This window comes from Petaurus breviceps, unplaced genomic scaffold (genome assembly GCF_028583685.1).
Source record: "Petaurus breviceps papuanus isolate PSGF00001 unplaced genomic scaffold, PetGlider_PUasm1.0 129, whole genome shotgun sequence".
In the NCBI taxonomy this organism is placed as follows: Eukaryota; Metazoa; Chordata; class Mammalia; order Diprotodontia; family Petauridae; genus Petaurus; species Petaurus breviceps.
Window position 1 is genome coordinate 827,062 of NW_027185665.1, and position 16,816 is coordinate 843,877.

A 16,816-nucleotide genomic window follows, 5' to 3' on the forward strand; every position below is an offset into this window, starting at 1 on the left:
CTCTCCCTCTCTCCCTCTCTCTCCCTCTCCTTTCTCTCTCCTTCACTCTCATGCACACACATACATACATAGTGACTCCAGTTTTGTTTATATTTCTTTATGACTGTGATTCAGTCACAAACTAGAGACTGATTTTGTTTAGCCTCCTGTTTTACTACATAGAGCACCTGCCAAAGTTCATGTCATTTGTGCTAAGAGAAAAAGGCCCTGGCTGGGAAGGCATAGGATCAGAAGGAGGCTTACCATGAAAGGTACACGCTGTGGTTGCCCTTGGATGTGGATGTGGACTTTTCACAGTCAGAGGATTTGGAAGCTGATGACACTGGAAGAGGGAGTCAGGTAGACCTGAAAGAACAGTGGGTTTAGAACCAGAAGTCCTAAATTAGAGCCCCAACTCAGATATGTCCTACCTATGTGATATTAAGCAAATTACTAAACTCTAATCCATTTCCTCATCTGTAAAATTGGATTAATAACACTTGCATTACCAGTCTCATAGAATCCTTACTAGGAAGGCACTTTGTAAAGCTCAGATAATCAGACCTGAATCATTCCTGCTCATTTCCTATCACTTCATTGTGCTTATACTGAATAGCCTTTACTTTACAAAGTAGAAAATATGTAAGTGAATAAATTTCCACTATCAGCTGGTTTATAATCAATTTATCAAGCACCTACTGTGTACCAAGCACTACACTAAGTGCTAGGGATACAAAAGATAGTCCCTGCCCTCAAGGAGCTCACAGTCTCGTAAAGGAGACAACATAGAAGCAAATATATACAAGCCAGCTATAGATAAGATAAAAAGGAAATAATCTACAGAGGAAAGGGAGCATAATTAAAAGAGTTGGGAAAGGATTCCTGGACAAAATGGAATTTTATTTTATTTTTTATTTTATTAAATAATTTTTATAAATTTATAAATACAAATTTATATTTCTATATAAGTATAAATTTATTATATATAAATATATATTATATTTTATATATAAATATAAAATTATGAAATTTTATTTATTTTTTTGCTTTTTAGAAGGGGGAAGGTAGGGTAATTGGGGTTAAGTGATTTGCCCAAGGTCACACAGATAGTTTTTGTGTTAAGTGTCTGAGACCAGATTTGAACTCAGATCCTCCTGACTCCAGGGCCGGTGCTCTATTTACTGCACCACCTAGCCACCCTGACAAAATGGAATTTTAGTTGGAATTTAAAGGAAGTCAGGGAAGTCATTAAGTAGAGTTTAAAAAAAAAAAAGAAAAGGAGAGTGTTCCAGGCATTGGAGATAACCAGAGAAAATGCCTGGAGCTGAGAGATGGAGTCTTGTTCATGAAGCAACAAGGAGGCCAGTGTCATTGGATTTAGTAGAGTGTGGTGGGGTGGAAGATGTAAGAAAACTGGAAAGGTGGGAAGGAGGAGGGTGCTTATGAAGGACTTTGAATGACAGAGGATTTTGTGTTTGATCCTGAAGGCCGTAGGAGGCCGCTGGAGTTTACTGAATAAGGCATGAGATCAGTGGGCTTGCACTTTAAGAAAATCACTTTTGTGACTGAATAGAGGATGGATTGGTTGGGGAGGGACTTGAGGCAGGCAGACCCACCATGGGTCTAAGCATGAGGTGATAAAAGCCTGTACTAGGATGGCAGCAGTGTCAAAGAAGAGAAGGAGAGATTTTTGAGAGAAGGTGCAAAGGTGAAATCAATGGGTCTTGGCCATAGCTTGGATATAGAGGGTGAGAGATAGTGAGGAATCCAAAATGCCTCCTAGGTTGTGAGCCTGAAGGATTGGGAGGATGGTGTTGCCTTCAACAGTAAGAGAGAAGATGGGGTTGGGAACAGTATTCATGCAAAGTACTGCCCTGAATTAAGTTCCAGCCATAGCTTGGTCAGGGTTATTTCCTCATATCACTGCTCTCCTGCATGGACCCTTCAATTTGAGCAGCATCACTCACTGTCAGAGGTTTTTGTCTCCCATCATCCTTAGCAAGTATAGCCATCATCAGTGTTCCCAGTCTTTGTCCTCCTTCATACCTATGTGACAGCTCTCCTTAGCCCCTAGCAGGTCCATAAGATCATAGAGATAGAAAGACCTTAGAATTAATCAGCTTCAACCCCTGCATTTATAAGTGGGGATACTGAGAACCACAGAGGCTAAGATCATATAGGTCATAAGTGGCAGAGTCAGAATTCCAACTCAACTCCCTCACTTCCAAATCCAGCATTCTACTGGTCATTCCATATGTCCTCTGTAGCTCCTGTTTCTGTCACTTAACACTTACCAGCTTTGTGACCTTGGGCAAGTCACTTAACCCCAATTGCCCCTCCAAAAAGAAAAAAAAAGTTTTAAGAAATGAAAGGGTTGAAGGATCAAAAGATTGGAGAACTGGAAGGAAACTTAGAGACCATCCAGTTCAAACCTAATGTTACAGGTAAGGAAACTGTGACCCCAGAGGAGAAATGATTTGGCCAAGGCCATGAGGTCACTGATGAATAAGCAGATTTTGTGAAGTATTGTAAATATATAAGAAATTAGAGCAATTTTCTTCTAAATATTTACTTCCCCAAAGTTGGCTGTTTTCCTGGGTTTTTTTGTTATTCTGGGGGCCAGAATTATCCTTAAGGGAATATCTCCCTAATATTATCATAAAAGTGGATAGGAAAATTTGATTTGAATATAAAAATTTGATTTATGTATAATTTTTTTCAGGAAAACATCATCTAGTACATTGCTTTAATTGTTTTTAAGAAAATAAGAAATAATATCTGTCAAGAAAACTATGCCCTACAAGATGCTCTATCCAAACCTCATCTTTAGAATCCTTTACAAGGATACATTCAGCAGTCTAAGAGATAAGAGGAGAAAAAGTTTATCTTTTCAGAAAAGCTGAAGTTCCATATCAAAACTTTAAGTTAAGAAGCAGTAGCAAGCTTCCATGTTTTGTGTAACAAACATTTTAATCATCTTGAGGGTCCACAAAGCACTTTTACAATAATCCTGTCAAATAAGTATTACTCCCCACCCCATTGAAACATGAACTCCTTTCGGGAAGGGATTTCGCTGCCTTCTTATTATCTCCTAATTTATCATGGGTATCAATTCCCTTTTAGTAATTTTTGTTTTTTAATAACCAGTACAAAGGGCATTTTCTTTGTGGATCAGTGAATAAATAAACATTTATTAAGGTCAGTTAAGGTCAGTGAATAGAGCACCAGACTTGGAGTCAGAAAGACTCATCTTCCTGAGTTCAAATTCAGCCTCAGACACTTTACTAGCTGTGTGACCCTGGGCAAGTCACTTAACCCTGTTTGCCTCAGTTTCCCCATCTATAAAATGAGCTGGAGAAGGAAATGGAAAACCACTCTAGTGTCTTTGCCAAGAAAATTCCCAAAACGGGATCACAAAGAGTCAGACATGGCTGAACAACATTGTACTAAGTTTTTTCTCTTTAGCAGAGAAAACAGAATCAGAACAAAAATTATACATCTCTGCCTCCTTCTGTTAATAATCATGATCCCACCCACCCCAGGTCAGAGTGGATAAGGGTCTTCACTATGATCACCCTGGTAACATCAGAGTTAAGATTCAAACTCAAGTGTCTATATTCCAAGTCCAGTGTATTTCTACATTCCCTAATACCATATACTTCACCACTTTGAGCATCTCAAGAATCCCAGGTGTTACTTTTTTTCCATTGTGAACCAATTCAGATGACATCCTCTCTATGATTCATATCATAGCTATAAATAAACATAAAATTGGGACTGTAGCATATAATATTTTGTATTGCTGGATTATAATTTCCCTTAAGTTAGGGGCCATAACATATAGCACTTAACTGCCTAGCATAGCGCCTTCTGAACTAATAGACACTCAGTAGTTAGTTGTTGTAATGCTAGTGATGAGATGAATTAAAAAAAAAAAGAAGTGAAGAATAGGGAGATAGGGTGAAACAGTTTGCATTTTCCTTATGAATGTGCCTTCTTAATTCAATTAGCTAAAGCAGTGTTAACGATGGGATTGGTTTAATCACTATGTGAACTAAAGAACTTTGCTTCCTAACCTGGTCACAGTCTGCATATCCAACCTCAGCCAGGTCCCCTAGAGCTGTCTGTCACTAGCCACAAGATGTATCAAGTAAGAAAGAGAGTGTAGATTGGTCGACACAAATCCACCATCACTCCTGGAAAAATAATTCAAAGAGCATATTCCACTGAGTCAGCAGTGTCATCTCTGTCTCTGAAGAAGCCTGTGAGATCTTAGATAGTAGAGTGTAAAGTGTGCAAAGGAATTGTAGGCATGATTCCAACAGTAGAAACAACAAAATGCAGGCGAGAAGAGAGAGGCAAGGTTGTTAAAAGCAGCAACATTGACCTAGGATTGATGACGGGAAGCTACAGGAAAATTTCTTTTCATCTCAATATAAGAACCAACTTTCTGACAAATAGAGTTACTCAGCCATAAAATGGGCAACATTATGAGATGGTTCTGGTCACTGGAAATCTTGTAAGGCTTAGTGATAACACACTGAGGATGTTGTAAAGAAGGTTCCTGCTTGAGATTTAAAGTTGGTATACGTGACCTCCAACATTCTATGATTCCCTTGGTTCATTCTTGAAATTAAAAATAACTTCTAGAACCGGTTCTTATTTGAAAATATATTTGATCCCAAATCCCATTAATCATGACATAGAATTATTTTTTTTAGCCTCATAGAGTATTTCTGTTAAATAAGAGAGAAAATTGAGTATATGTTTTGCACTCATTAAGAAATAGAAAAAATAGACCAGTGGAACAAATAGACAAATGAAAAAGAGATAACTGACCTAAACAACTCAATAAATCCCAGAACATAAATTACTGGGAAAGAATTCCTTGTGGAATAAGAGCTCATAAGAAAAGTGGGAGGCATTTTGGCAGAAATTATGTTTAAATCCACATATTATACCACATGCTACAATAAACTCAAATAGATATACAACCTGAATCCTAATGGTTCTACCATTGCAAATTAAAAGAGAACCAGCTCAGGTCATTTTTGCGCTATAATTAGAGATTTTTGGGGGGTTTTTGTGTTTTGTTTTGCTTTTTTGCCAAATAAGAGAAAGCAGTAACCACAAAAGATAAAAGCAACTAACTTAATCGACATGAAATTGAAAAACATTTGCATTAATACAATCAACACAGTTCAAATAGAAGGAAGGCAAAAATGAGAAAAACATCATTGTATGCGTTTGTGAGGTTTTTCCCCCGCTTTGGGAGCTGGATTGCCTTTTAAAACAGCCTAAAATTGAGTTTATTTTTTTTGACTGACATAACACATAACTAACTCATTTTGAACCTGTAGTCCACTAAAACTCTAAGATCTTCTTAATCTATGATTTAATTCACCAAGAATTTATGAAATGTCTCCTCTATTCAGACACCATGCTAGAGATTCAGGACACAGACAAAAGAAAAGCAACAAGATACCTTCAAGGAGCTTACACTCTATTGGTGTGGGGGAGTGTGTGTGTAACATGTACATAGGCAAATTCAAGGTAGTTTGAGGAGAGAGGGAGCACTAACTTAATAACTTGGGTGGGGGAACACATCAAGGAAAGAGAGAAATCAATTCCTTGATAAAACTCAGGAAGTATATTTCATTCCTCTCTGTATCTCCCATGGCACCTGAGACAAAATAGCCACTTAAATATTCATAACCACGACCAAAACTTTTAAGAACCCACATGGGATTCTGTATAATTCATTTCACTGGTTGGTAGCCATTTTATTAGAACAAGTAGCTGGGAATAATATCTATTTTTTCCCATCCAAATTCTGTGTTTTTATGGAAGTGCTATCTGTTATGCATTTATATAGCTAATTTATCTGAGACAGACTACAGTTTTACCCCAGGAGACCAACTCAGCACTTTGCCTCTATCATCAGGGTCATAAATTAGAAATGCCATTTGTCATCCCTGTTGTAAAGGTTTACACACCCTTGTAACTTGAGAACAAGTTTATTTCCATCAGTGAAAAGAGTCTTCTTGCTAGCCACAAGCATGGCAACCTGTTATGCCCATGTTTGATTACTAGATATTGAATAGAAATGCTTTGGATTTAATGTAGTTTTCAATATGTATGAATCATTCTGCCTTTTTTTAGGTATTCGCCGCCAGACTGCCCGCTGTATCAAGAAAGGGAAAGGCATGGTTAGAGCTACATTCTGTGACCCTGAAACCCAACCCAATGGCAGGCAAAAGAAATGCTATGAGAGGAACTGTCCACCCAGGTAACATTGAATAAGACCTAAGAGGTTGTTTGTGTCTGTTCAGGGTTGTGTCTCAGCTCATAAGAACCCATTGTCCAGGAAGCACAGTAGGAATTAGGGGTTTCCATGGTTATGATATCAGTTTCTACAACAACATACAATTGAAAACAATGTCTCCCCTGGGGAGCAGAATATGTTTATAGAATAGAATATGACTGTGGTCTGGGTTTAATTATTTGGTAAATATGAATCACAAGGTAATGTGGTGGACAAAGCCTTGCAGATTTCTGGAAAGCTGCTTAGCAGAAGAATTTGAATCTTCTGGGCTACTTTAGGTATCACTTTCTTTATGAAGATTTCCCTTATTCTCTTGGTTGAGAGTGATCTTTCTCCCTATAATTTTCTAAGAGCATTCTATGTCTTTCTTTTATCCTTACTTCAGTACATCCCTAGGATCACACAATGTGAAACTGGATGCCACTTTAGGTATAATTTAGTCCAAGCCTTCATTGATGAGGAGACAGAGGTCTAGTGAAGTTAGATGATTTACTCCAAGTTATATAGACAACAAGTAGGAAATCTGAGATTTTAAACCCCATTAATGCAATATAGGACTTGGAAAGGGTCTCTTTTTGTTAATGTTTTATTTTTCTCCAATTACATGCAAAAACAATTTTTAACCTTTGTTTTTATAAAAATAATTTTTTAACATTTTTTTTTAATTTTGAGTTCCAGAGTCTCTTTCTCCTTGCTTTCCCACCTCATTGAGAAGACAAGCAATTTGATACAGATTATGCAAGTGCAACCATGCAAAACATATTTCCATATTAGTCATGTTGTAGAAGAAAACACGGACAAAAAACTCCCAAGAAAAATAAAGTACACACATGCACATGCACACATGTGTGTATGTGTGTGTGTGCACATGCTTTCATCTGCATTCAAACTCCATCAATTTTTTCATTGGAGGTGGATAGCATTTTTCATTATAAGTGCTTTAGAATTCATAGATGTTCATCATACATTAATTATTGCTGTTACTGTGTACTCTGTTCTCCTGGTTCTGCTCACATCACTTTGCATCCGTTCGTGTAAGTCTTTTGGAAAGAATCTCAAAGACTATCTGGTCCAATCTATCTTTGACCACGTGATCCTCTCTCTGTGATAACTGTTGACAAGTGGACACTCAACATTTGCTGGCCTCTAGCCCTGGGCAACTCATTTCTCTTTAGGATAACACTAATTGATAGGAATTTTCTCCCTATATCAAGCCTAAATTTGCCTCTCTACAACTTATACTCCTAGCTCCAAGTCCTGCCTGCTGGGGAAGAATAAATCTAATGCACTTTATACATAAAAGTCTTATCTTTTCTGGACAATAAATCCTTAGTAGCTTCAATCAGTTTGTTTAATGCTTGATCTCTAACCATCCTGCTCACATTTTTCTGGGTATGTTCCATCTTCTCTTTACAATTGAACACAGTACTCAAGATGTGTCCTTGAAAAGGCAGAGTACAACAGAACAACTCTCTTTATGCCAAATAGTTATTATGTAGGTATAGTTAGGATTCAAACCTGGGTCCTCTAACTCTTAAATTCAGTGTGTTTACACTGTACCACTCCCATGAGCAGCAATATCTTCATAAATAAACATTGCTGAACTCCTGTTTTGTACAAGGCACTGTGTTAGAGGCTGAGGGTATAAATATTAAAAATATTAGACATGGTCAAAATCCTCAAGAGCTTCCAAGATAGAATATGTATATGAAAAGCTAACTGATAAGTCAAAAAACATACTCTTTGCTTTAGGATAACCATTCTACCACAGAAGAATCTGTGGCTGACTTTTTTTTGTTAAGCAATTGGGGTTAAGCAAGTAACTTGCTCAAGGTTACACGGCCAGTTATTTTGTGTGGGTGCTAAGTATCTGAGGCTGGAACCGATCCCAGGTCTCCTGACTCCGGGGCCAGGCACTCTTACTTACTGCACCACCTGGCTGCTCCATGTGGCTGACTTTCAATGAGTAACCAATCTGCTCTCAACTGTTGGTGACTGGGGGCTGAGCATGTTTTTTTTAGGCTTTAAATTAAAAAAAAATAAGCTTCCTTTTTTTCTTATGAACTTAACAGCAGTCAAACCCAACCCTCTAATGAGAAAGAAGGTTGCATAAGAAATTATGAGCCTCTCTAATAGATGGTTTATTTTTTAAGAATAGCAATCCAAAAGTGGAATGGGCTATGTTGGGAGATGGTGGATTCCCCATGTTCTTCTGCATCCTAGGTCTGTGCTCTTCGTACTGTGTAGGAACATAGGTCTAGAGTTTCAAAGACCTTAAAGACAATGGAGTCTGATCTTACTTCTTACAGACAAGAGAGGTTATTCAGCTACTAATTGTCTGAATTAGCCAAGGCTTCCTGACTCCAGGTCCAGCACACTATCACTATGTTGTCCAGGAACTTCTACAGCAGTGGATCAGAGCATAAGGTGATGAGCCCAGGGATCTTGGGGGTACTTTGTTATTTCTACATGCCTCCCTAGTTCCTTGTTGTCAGAGCATCTTGAAATAAAGAAATTAAATTTTTTCCCATGGAACTCTGCACTCCAATTAAACATGTAGGTGTTCCATTTTATATGACCAGTCTTTTGAAACAGATCATTTTTTCTGCCCTTTGAAGAGAGAAAGGGAGCTGTGGTAATTGAAAAATGAATGGGTCCTAAATAGGAATTGTGCTCCCTGGTAACCCACCCTCCACCCCTGCACAATACCAGACAACCTGGCTGTTGTTTTTCCCTTGGTCAGTAGATAATCCATCATCTTTATAGCTGTGTCTCCTACACTATTTTACTATGATCCTCAGGGAAAAAAGAAAAGAATAGTAGCAAGCATTTATATAGTGCTGTAAGGTTTAGCAAAGCACTTTAACATTTATCTTATTTGATTCTTGCAACACTGTGAGGTAAATACAATTATTACCCACCATTTCATGGATGAGGAAATTTAGGCTATGAAAGGTTAAGTAACTTTAACAGGCAGTAAATGTCTGAAGCAGAATTCAAATGCAGGGCTTCTTGATTCCTAGCCTTGAGTGTAACCACTGCCTCAAAGGAAATTGAAAAAGAAAAGCCCATCATTTCACATATTAGTCATCTTTGCTATGTGACAAGAATATTTTCCTCCTGTTCCTACCTCTAGAATATCCTGAACTTCAAAAAATGAGTATTAAAAAAAATCATTGAAGGCCAAGGCTATAAAATAACTTGGCAAGTTCTAAATTTCTACCACGTAACACTTCCCTGTTTTTCTTAGGACTAATTACTTTTCCCTCCATAATATTCTCTACCTTCTGAATGCCTATGCACGTTAGGTTATTCAAGAGTACAATGTCTTACCTTCCCTACTGGATTAAAGGTCCTTGAGGGCCAGGGCAGTGTCTTGGACATCTTCTTGTTGTCCCCACGCCCCAAAGCATTCAGCTCAGTGCCTTACTTACAGTGGCAACATCTATTGGTTGAGTAAGTAAATGGACCAGCATCTATGAAAGATCAACAGATTAGTTGAGTATGCTTGATTGGACAGGTCTCTCCTTAGCCTAGGACTTACTTATCTATTTAACAGATAAACTCATTCTTTATTGGTGGGAAGTTGTGCATCTACATGGTGTTTACTGAGCCTCCAAAAGTAATACATCATGCTTGGTGGACTTCTTGTCTTGGGATATAGTTTGAATTTAGTTAAACAAGTGGATTTGGGGCCTCATATCACCAACTAAAAGAATTAATTTCAGATAGTTCTTTGAGCTTTATGTGGACACAGGCTGATTTGTGGTATTATTTACATATGTATTTACATACATATATATTATATATATATATATATAGTTGGTATCTGTCAATCTGAAAGTAAAAGCTTATTGAAAGATGAGAGTTCACTTCAGGTGGAGTTGGGAGGCATGTACATAATGGCTTCATAGTGTGAAGATGGTTAAGTGGGTTTGGAGGCCCAGTTCCAGGCAGGATTAGGCAAAAGCTTAAGAGGTGGACTCAAATCATGAACAGATCAGATTAATGTGTACTAAAAAGTTCACAGAAAGAAAAACCAATTAGAAAATTAGCTGTATATGGGGCAGCTAGGTGGCACAGTGAATAGAGCACTGGCCCTGGAGTCAGGAGGACCTGAGTTCAAATGCGGCCTCAGACACTGACACAAAAACTAGCTGTGTGAACTTGGGCAAGTCACTTAACCCCAGTTGCCCTCCAAAAAAGCAAAAAGAAAAGAAGCTGTATGAATCACACCGTGCATTAATTCAGTGTAGTTCAACGAGTATTTAATAAGCGCCTACTACAGAGAAGGCTGTGCTGGAATACTAGGGATATAGTCAAGAAGAAAAATGATGCAGCCCCCATGGTGAAAGAGCTTGCCATCCAGTTGGGGAATATGACATATACTCCAATAATTGTGATACTAGGTAGTATGTGAGCAAAGCCAAGGAGAGACCTAGGCAGAAGACCTGGGAATATTTGAGAAGGTAAATAATGCTTCTAGTTGAAGTGTGTGTGAGGAGGGCCTCAGAGAAGGCTTCAGGGAGGGAGGTTACCCCTGGGCTGAGGGCCTCCTTGAAGAAAAAAGGATTTTAAGAAGCATAAGTTTAGAGGGAATGTGTTTTAGGCACCTCACAGTCTGGAAAAATGCACAGCTCAGTCTATACATGAAAAGTCCTGTTTTGAGTTTTATATGTCTGCAGAATTTAAAAATAACATTGTGCTTATATTTTGTTGCGTAAAATGGAAGAAAACTGCATTGAATAAACCTCTGGGGTTGGAAAAAAGAGGGCAGAAAACAAGGTTGGGCAAAAAGTAATATTTCAGTTAGGATGAAATATTATGAGTAAAAAAGTGAATGATTGAAATATCCCTAGGAAAGTTTTTTTGGAGCAAGATTGCAGCAAGTCTTAAATGTCAGGCCAAGGTTTTCAGGGCTTTTCCCCATAGGCAGTAGAGATCCACTGATAAGGGAGTAATATAGACAATGAGTTGAAATGAGGAGAATTATAGCAGCTGTGTGAAAGATGGATTGGAGAAAGAAGAACTACTAGAAGGGAAGAAGCCAGTTCAGGACCTTTTACGATATTATAGGAGATAACTGATAAGGAATGAGATTCGTTTGGCGGCTATGTGAGTATAGAGACAGGGAATGAGCACAGCTATAAAAGATGCTCATCTTTAGAGTTTCAGGACTAGAGTCAACAGTGATGAATAATCTATACTCAAGGACTGGGAAAAAGGACTTATTTAAGAATAATGATCTTCATAGCAATGAATATTTATAGAACATGTTAAGATTTGCAAAGAATTTTACATCCATTATCATATTTAATCCTCATAACAACCTGGTGAGGGTAGATATTATTGTTCTCACCATTGTACCAGTAAGGAAACTGAGGCTTAAAGGGGTTGAATGCCATACCCAAGGTGACTTGACTGTTAAATGTCCAAGACAGAATTTGAACCTAGGTTTTCCTGGCTCCAAGGCCAGCACTCTTTGTACCATCAGTTGTTTCAAATTTGTCCAACTCTTTGTAACCCTATTTGGGGTTTTCTTGGCAAAGATACTGGAATGGTTTACCATTTCCTTCTCCAGCTCATTTTACAGAGGAGAAAACTGAGGCAAACAGGGTTAAGTGACTTGCCCAGGGTGGCACACTAGTAAGTGTCTGAGATCAGATTTGAACTCAGGAAGATGAGTCTTCCCCACTCCAGGTCTAGCATTCTATGCCCTATGCCTCCACCTAGTGGCCACGCTATCACCTCTCTAAGATGTACTGATTATATAACATATTTTTGTATGTTGTATTTGTTTGTTTGTTTCACCTAGATCTGTAATTTCCACTTTGTAGGGAATTTTCGGTCCATTATAGATATACAGCTGCCTTGAGTCACTTAGGAATTAAACAGATTGCTTATGGTAACTAATGTGTATCAGAAGCAGAATCTGAACCCAGGACTTCCTGATGCCAAGACCAGTTCTCTATCTACTGTGTCACTGCGTCTTTTTTCTTGCCCTATATGTTTCTTCTACAACATACATGATTATTTTCCATCAAGTACCTTAGCTTCCCAATTCACTCTTTTCCCATGACCTTTTCCCCCATTCCACTTTAGTTACACGCATCACACCTTTGGTGTTGTCATCACCCACACATTCTACTTCCATGGTCATGAACTCCAAAGTGCTTTTTGAAGTTCTGATCATAATCTTTTATCATTCCAACTTTCGCTCTGCCTAATGACCCCTAACCTGTTTCCTATTCTCACGGGGACCTCCAATTCCTCCATTTGTCAGTTCTTATCCCTGTTCCGGCTGTGTTCTTCTTCTCTGTTCCCCATCCCTTCTTTAACCTGTTCACCTTTACACTATCCTGTACACTCAAGTTACGGACGACTCTACTTACACCAGAGATTCTAGTCCTCCTTGAACACCCCATACACACCTTTCCAGGTCTGCTCATCCACCTTTGGTGTCTGCCTCTCACCTGATTCTCCCCTGTGACTCTAAGAAACTGTAGCATATGCACAGCAACCACACGTGGGCAAAACTGCCTCTGCAGATGGGCTAGACCAGGTTGAGGGTAACCAGAGGGCTTCAAACCAGTCATTGAGTCAGGGGAATGTCTACCCCAAACCTGTGAAGACTTACCCTGGCAGAATGGGCAGGTGAGATCAGTCTGTTCCAACAGTCATGAAGTCGGCGGAAGCAGGAACTTGGTCAGACATGGGAGACATCAAGTTCATCCACTGCACCCTGGGCTATCACCGGCTGTCTTGACTTTGGTCCTGCTGCTGGATTTGGATGATTCTGGAAGAGTGAGACTGACAGCTTTGTGCAGCTCTGCCTCACTTAAATCTAGTTGGTGAGGAAGTCAAGATACATCCCATGAGTCACTGGTCCTCTTCAAAGATGAAGGGCTGACAACAGCTCCTCTATTCACCTAGTTGATGCCGTGCCTAGAGTGCTAGGTCTGGAGTCAGAAAGACCCAAGTTCAAATATGACCTCAGCCTCTTTCTAGCTGTATGATTCTGAAGTCCCTTGTCTTCTGTTTGCCTCAGTTTCTTCAACTGTCAAATTGGGAAAATAAATTGTTGTGGAAATATAATAATGTAGTAATGTAATGTAACATAACAAATATAAAATAGACAATTATCATAAAGTTCTTAGTACAGTGCCTGGCACAGTGTGTGCTATCTTCTGTCCTTCGAGTCCCTTGTTCCCTTGTCCCATTGCCAGCTACGCCTTGCTAAACTTCAACCTCCCACTATCCTCTGTCTTTGTTCCTGCTCACCCTCTACTAAATCAAGTTGGAGAAATTCACAAAATCATGCTGACTGGGTTCACTGCAGATTTATGTTACAAGACTTCCACAGTGCGCTCACTCTGTAAGGCAACTCACTGATGGCCCCCTAATCAGTTCACTATCCCATTCACCACAGGGGCGCCTCCAAACCTTTCTATCCCTTCTCAAGCCACCCATGGCGCCCCTGGTGACTTTGATAATAAAGATAAGTTTACAAACAAATATTGTTGCAAAAGTGGTTTTCCTGCTTGGGGTGGAGAGTTTTTGTTCCTACGAATGTTTCCTCCTCTAGCCTCCCTGCACACTGTCTGCAACCCGATGAAGCCCGATACATTATCTTTCACGTAAAGAAACTCAGAGGACTTCTTTACCCATACTTCTTCCTGCATTTCCTGAGATAGAAGCTGTGGGAGTGAAGTGAAAGGCAGAAGGAATGAGATGGATGGCAGGCAGCAAGAGCCTGGAAATCCCTCCTTTTCTGCTGATCTCTGTCAGAAAGATCTCATGCTGTAGAGAAAGGCAATCATTTTTCATCTTTAAGCTAGTGACAAGCATATGCAAAGTGCCCGCCACAGTATGGGGGAAATACCAGGAAGGGAAAACAAGAAAGTCCATTATCGCTTCTCACAAGACACAGCTGAAGGCCCAGCAGAGAGTAATTAGATAAGTCAAGAGTTCAGTCGGCTTAGATTAAGGAGAAGCCAGAATGACATTTCCTATATTCATCAGTGTGCTTAGACTCCTGGGAAAATGTCAAAGGTAGAACAAAGTAATTAAATTAGTAAAAGGGATATTAGTTCGTTTTCACATCACACCGTTCCAAATATAAATTTTTTGTCAGTGTGGGGCACCCAGATTTTCGAACATTGATAGAAAAGCAAGTTATCTCATTTGCTGAGAAATTTTAACTCTCCCTCTCCCCCAAACAAAATTTCTTCAAAAGGCCATGGCTTTAAAAATGACTGCATTTTTGGAGGCATTGATTCTTTTTCCCTGTAAATTTTGGCCAAGGTCTTAAATTGCAGTGAAGACATAAAACTAGAAACTAACAACAGCAACAACAATAATAATTAGCATTTACATTGTACTTTAAGGTATGTGAAACCTATCTTATTTCAGCTGACCCTCACAACAGTTCTTTAAGGTAAGCACAATTATGATCCCCATTTTACAGATAAGGAAACTGAGACTGAAAAATGTTATGATACTTGTCCAGAGTTACACAGCTAATATAAATATCCAAGACAGGGGGTGGCTAGGTGGTGCAGTGAATAAAGCACCGGCCCTGGAGTCAGGAGGACCTGAGTTCAAATCTGACCTCAGACATTTAACACAAAAGCTAGCCGTGTGGCCTTGGGCAAGTCACTTAACCCCAACTGCCCTCCAAAAAGCAAATATATATATATATATCCAAGACAGGATTTGAACTCTAACTGTGAGCAAGACTTTTAACCTTCCTGGGTCTCAGTTCCCTCATCTGTTTAAATGGTCTCTGAAATGTCTTCAAACTCAATTCAGTTCAACTCAATAAATCTTTATTAAGTGCCTAAAAGTGCTGGGGTTATGAAAAGAGGCAAAAGACAATCGTTGCCCTCAAGGAGCTTACAATCTAATGGGGAGGACAACACACAAACAATGCTATACCAAGCAAACTATATAAAGGATAAATAGGGAAATAATTCACAAGAAGGAAAGGGCTGGAATTAGGAAGAGTTGGGGAAGGCTTCCTGTAAAAGAGGGAATTTTTTTTTTACTTTTTGGAGGGGGGAAGGCAAGGCAATTGAGGTTAAGTGACTTACCCAAGGCCACAAAGCTAGTAAGTGTTAAGTGTCTGAGGCTGGATTTGAACTGAGATCCTCCTGACTCCAGGGCCGATGCTCTATTCACTGTACCACCTAGCCGCCCCAGAAGATGGAATTTTGGTTGTGACTTAAAGGAAGCCAAAAAAGGTCAGTAGTCAGAGCAGAGGAGGGAGGCCTTTCAAGGCATGGGGGGTAAGGGGGGCAGCCAGAGAATCTCTTGAATCATGACCTTACAATTAATCTCCAAGTCTCTTCCAGCTTTCTTTCTATGACCCTCTGATTTCCAAACTGCACATATCTCAGTGGAGGTATTGATAAGCAGTTTTAGGGACAGTAGACAGAATATAGCAAAAAGAAAGGGAGTCATGGAGGGGCTAGGTGGCGCAGCGAATAGAACACCAGCCCTGAAGTCAGGAGGACCTGAGTTCAAATGCAGCCTCCAACACTTAACACAAAAAACTAGCCGTGTGACCTTGGGCAAGTCACTTAACTCCAATTGCCCTACTTATCCCCTCCAAAAAAAAGAGGCAAAAACAAAAGGGGACAGAGTCAGTCAGCATGTATAATGAGTTCTTTAATAATCAAGAATTAACTATTCCATTGATGGAATCATGATCAGATAGGAAAAACAACAGACACTACTAGACTGAGGATGAGACAGCTCAGTGGTACAGTGGGTAGAATAGTGAACCTGATGTCAGAAAGACCTTAGTTCAAACAGGTGGCTGCTTCTCTACCATCTACAAGCATGCCCATGTCTCTCTGATCCTCAAAAAGCCCTTGATTGAGTCATCCATCCCTGTTTGCTATCATCTTACATCTTCTTTCTTTAGTAGCTAAACTCCTTGAGAAGATGGTCTGCAATAGGTGCTTTACACTCTGATCTTGGCTCTCTTATAGTCAGGTTTCTGAAACTATTCTCTTCAAAGTTACTAAATCGAATGAACTTTTCTTAATCCTCACCCTCTTGACAATAACTTGCTTGTTCTTGACACTCTCTTCACTCTAGGTTTTCATGACACTGCTGTGTCCTGGTCTTCTTCCTTACTATCTGACTGTTCGTTCTCAGTCTCTTTGAGGGGTCTTTATCCAGGTCACACATGCTTACCTCAGGTGTCCCATGGGACTCTGTCCTGTACCCTCTTCTCTTCTCTCTCTATACCATTTAACTTAGTGATCTCATCAGCTCTCATAAATTCAATTATCATTTCTAAGATTTATTTATCCAACCCTAATCTCTCTACTGACTTCCAATCCAACATCTCTAACTTCCTAATGGTGTCTTGAACTGGTTATCCTATAGACATCTTAAACTCAACATGTCCTAAACTGAACTTGTTATCTTTCCCCCAAAACCTCCCCCTTTCCAAACTTCCCAATTCTCCTTGAGGGCACCACTATCCTCTCAGTCACCTAA

The 16,816-nt window shown here is 39.4% G+C and overlaps 1 protein-coding gene across 1 annotated transcript in view; it reads left to right on the plus strand.

Moving 5' to 3' along the window:
• Positions 1 to 16,816, plus strand: part of LOC138173525 (A disintegrin and metalloproteinase with thrombospondin motifs 12-like) — a 594,307-nt gene that overhangs the window by 483,360 nt on the left and 94,131 nt on the right. The window contains exon 15 of the mRNA XM_069103549.1: positions 6,142 to 6,268. Coding sequence (XP_068959650.1) covers positions 6,142 to 6,268 — 127 coding nt within the window. The remainder of the gene's footprint in view (positions 1 to 6,141; positions 6,269 to 16,816) is intronic.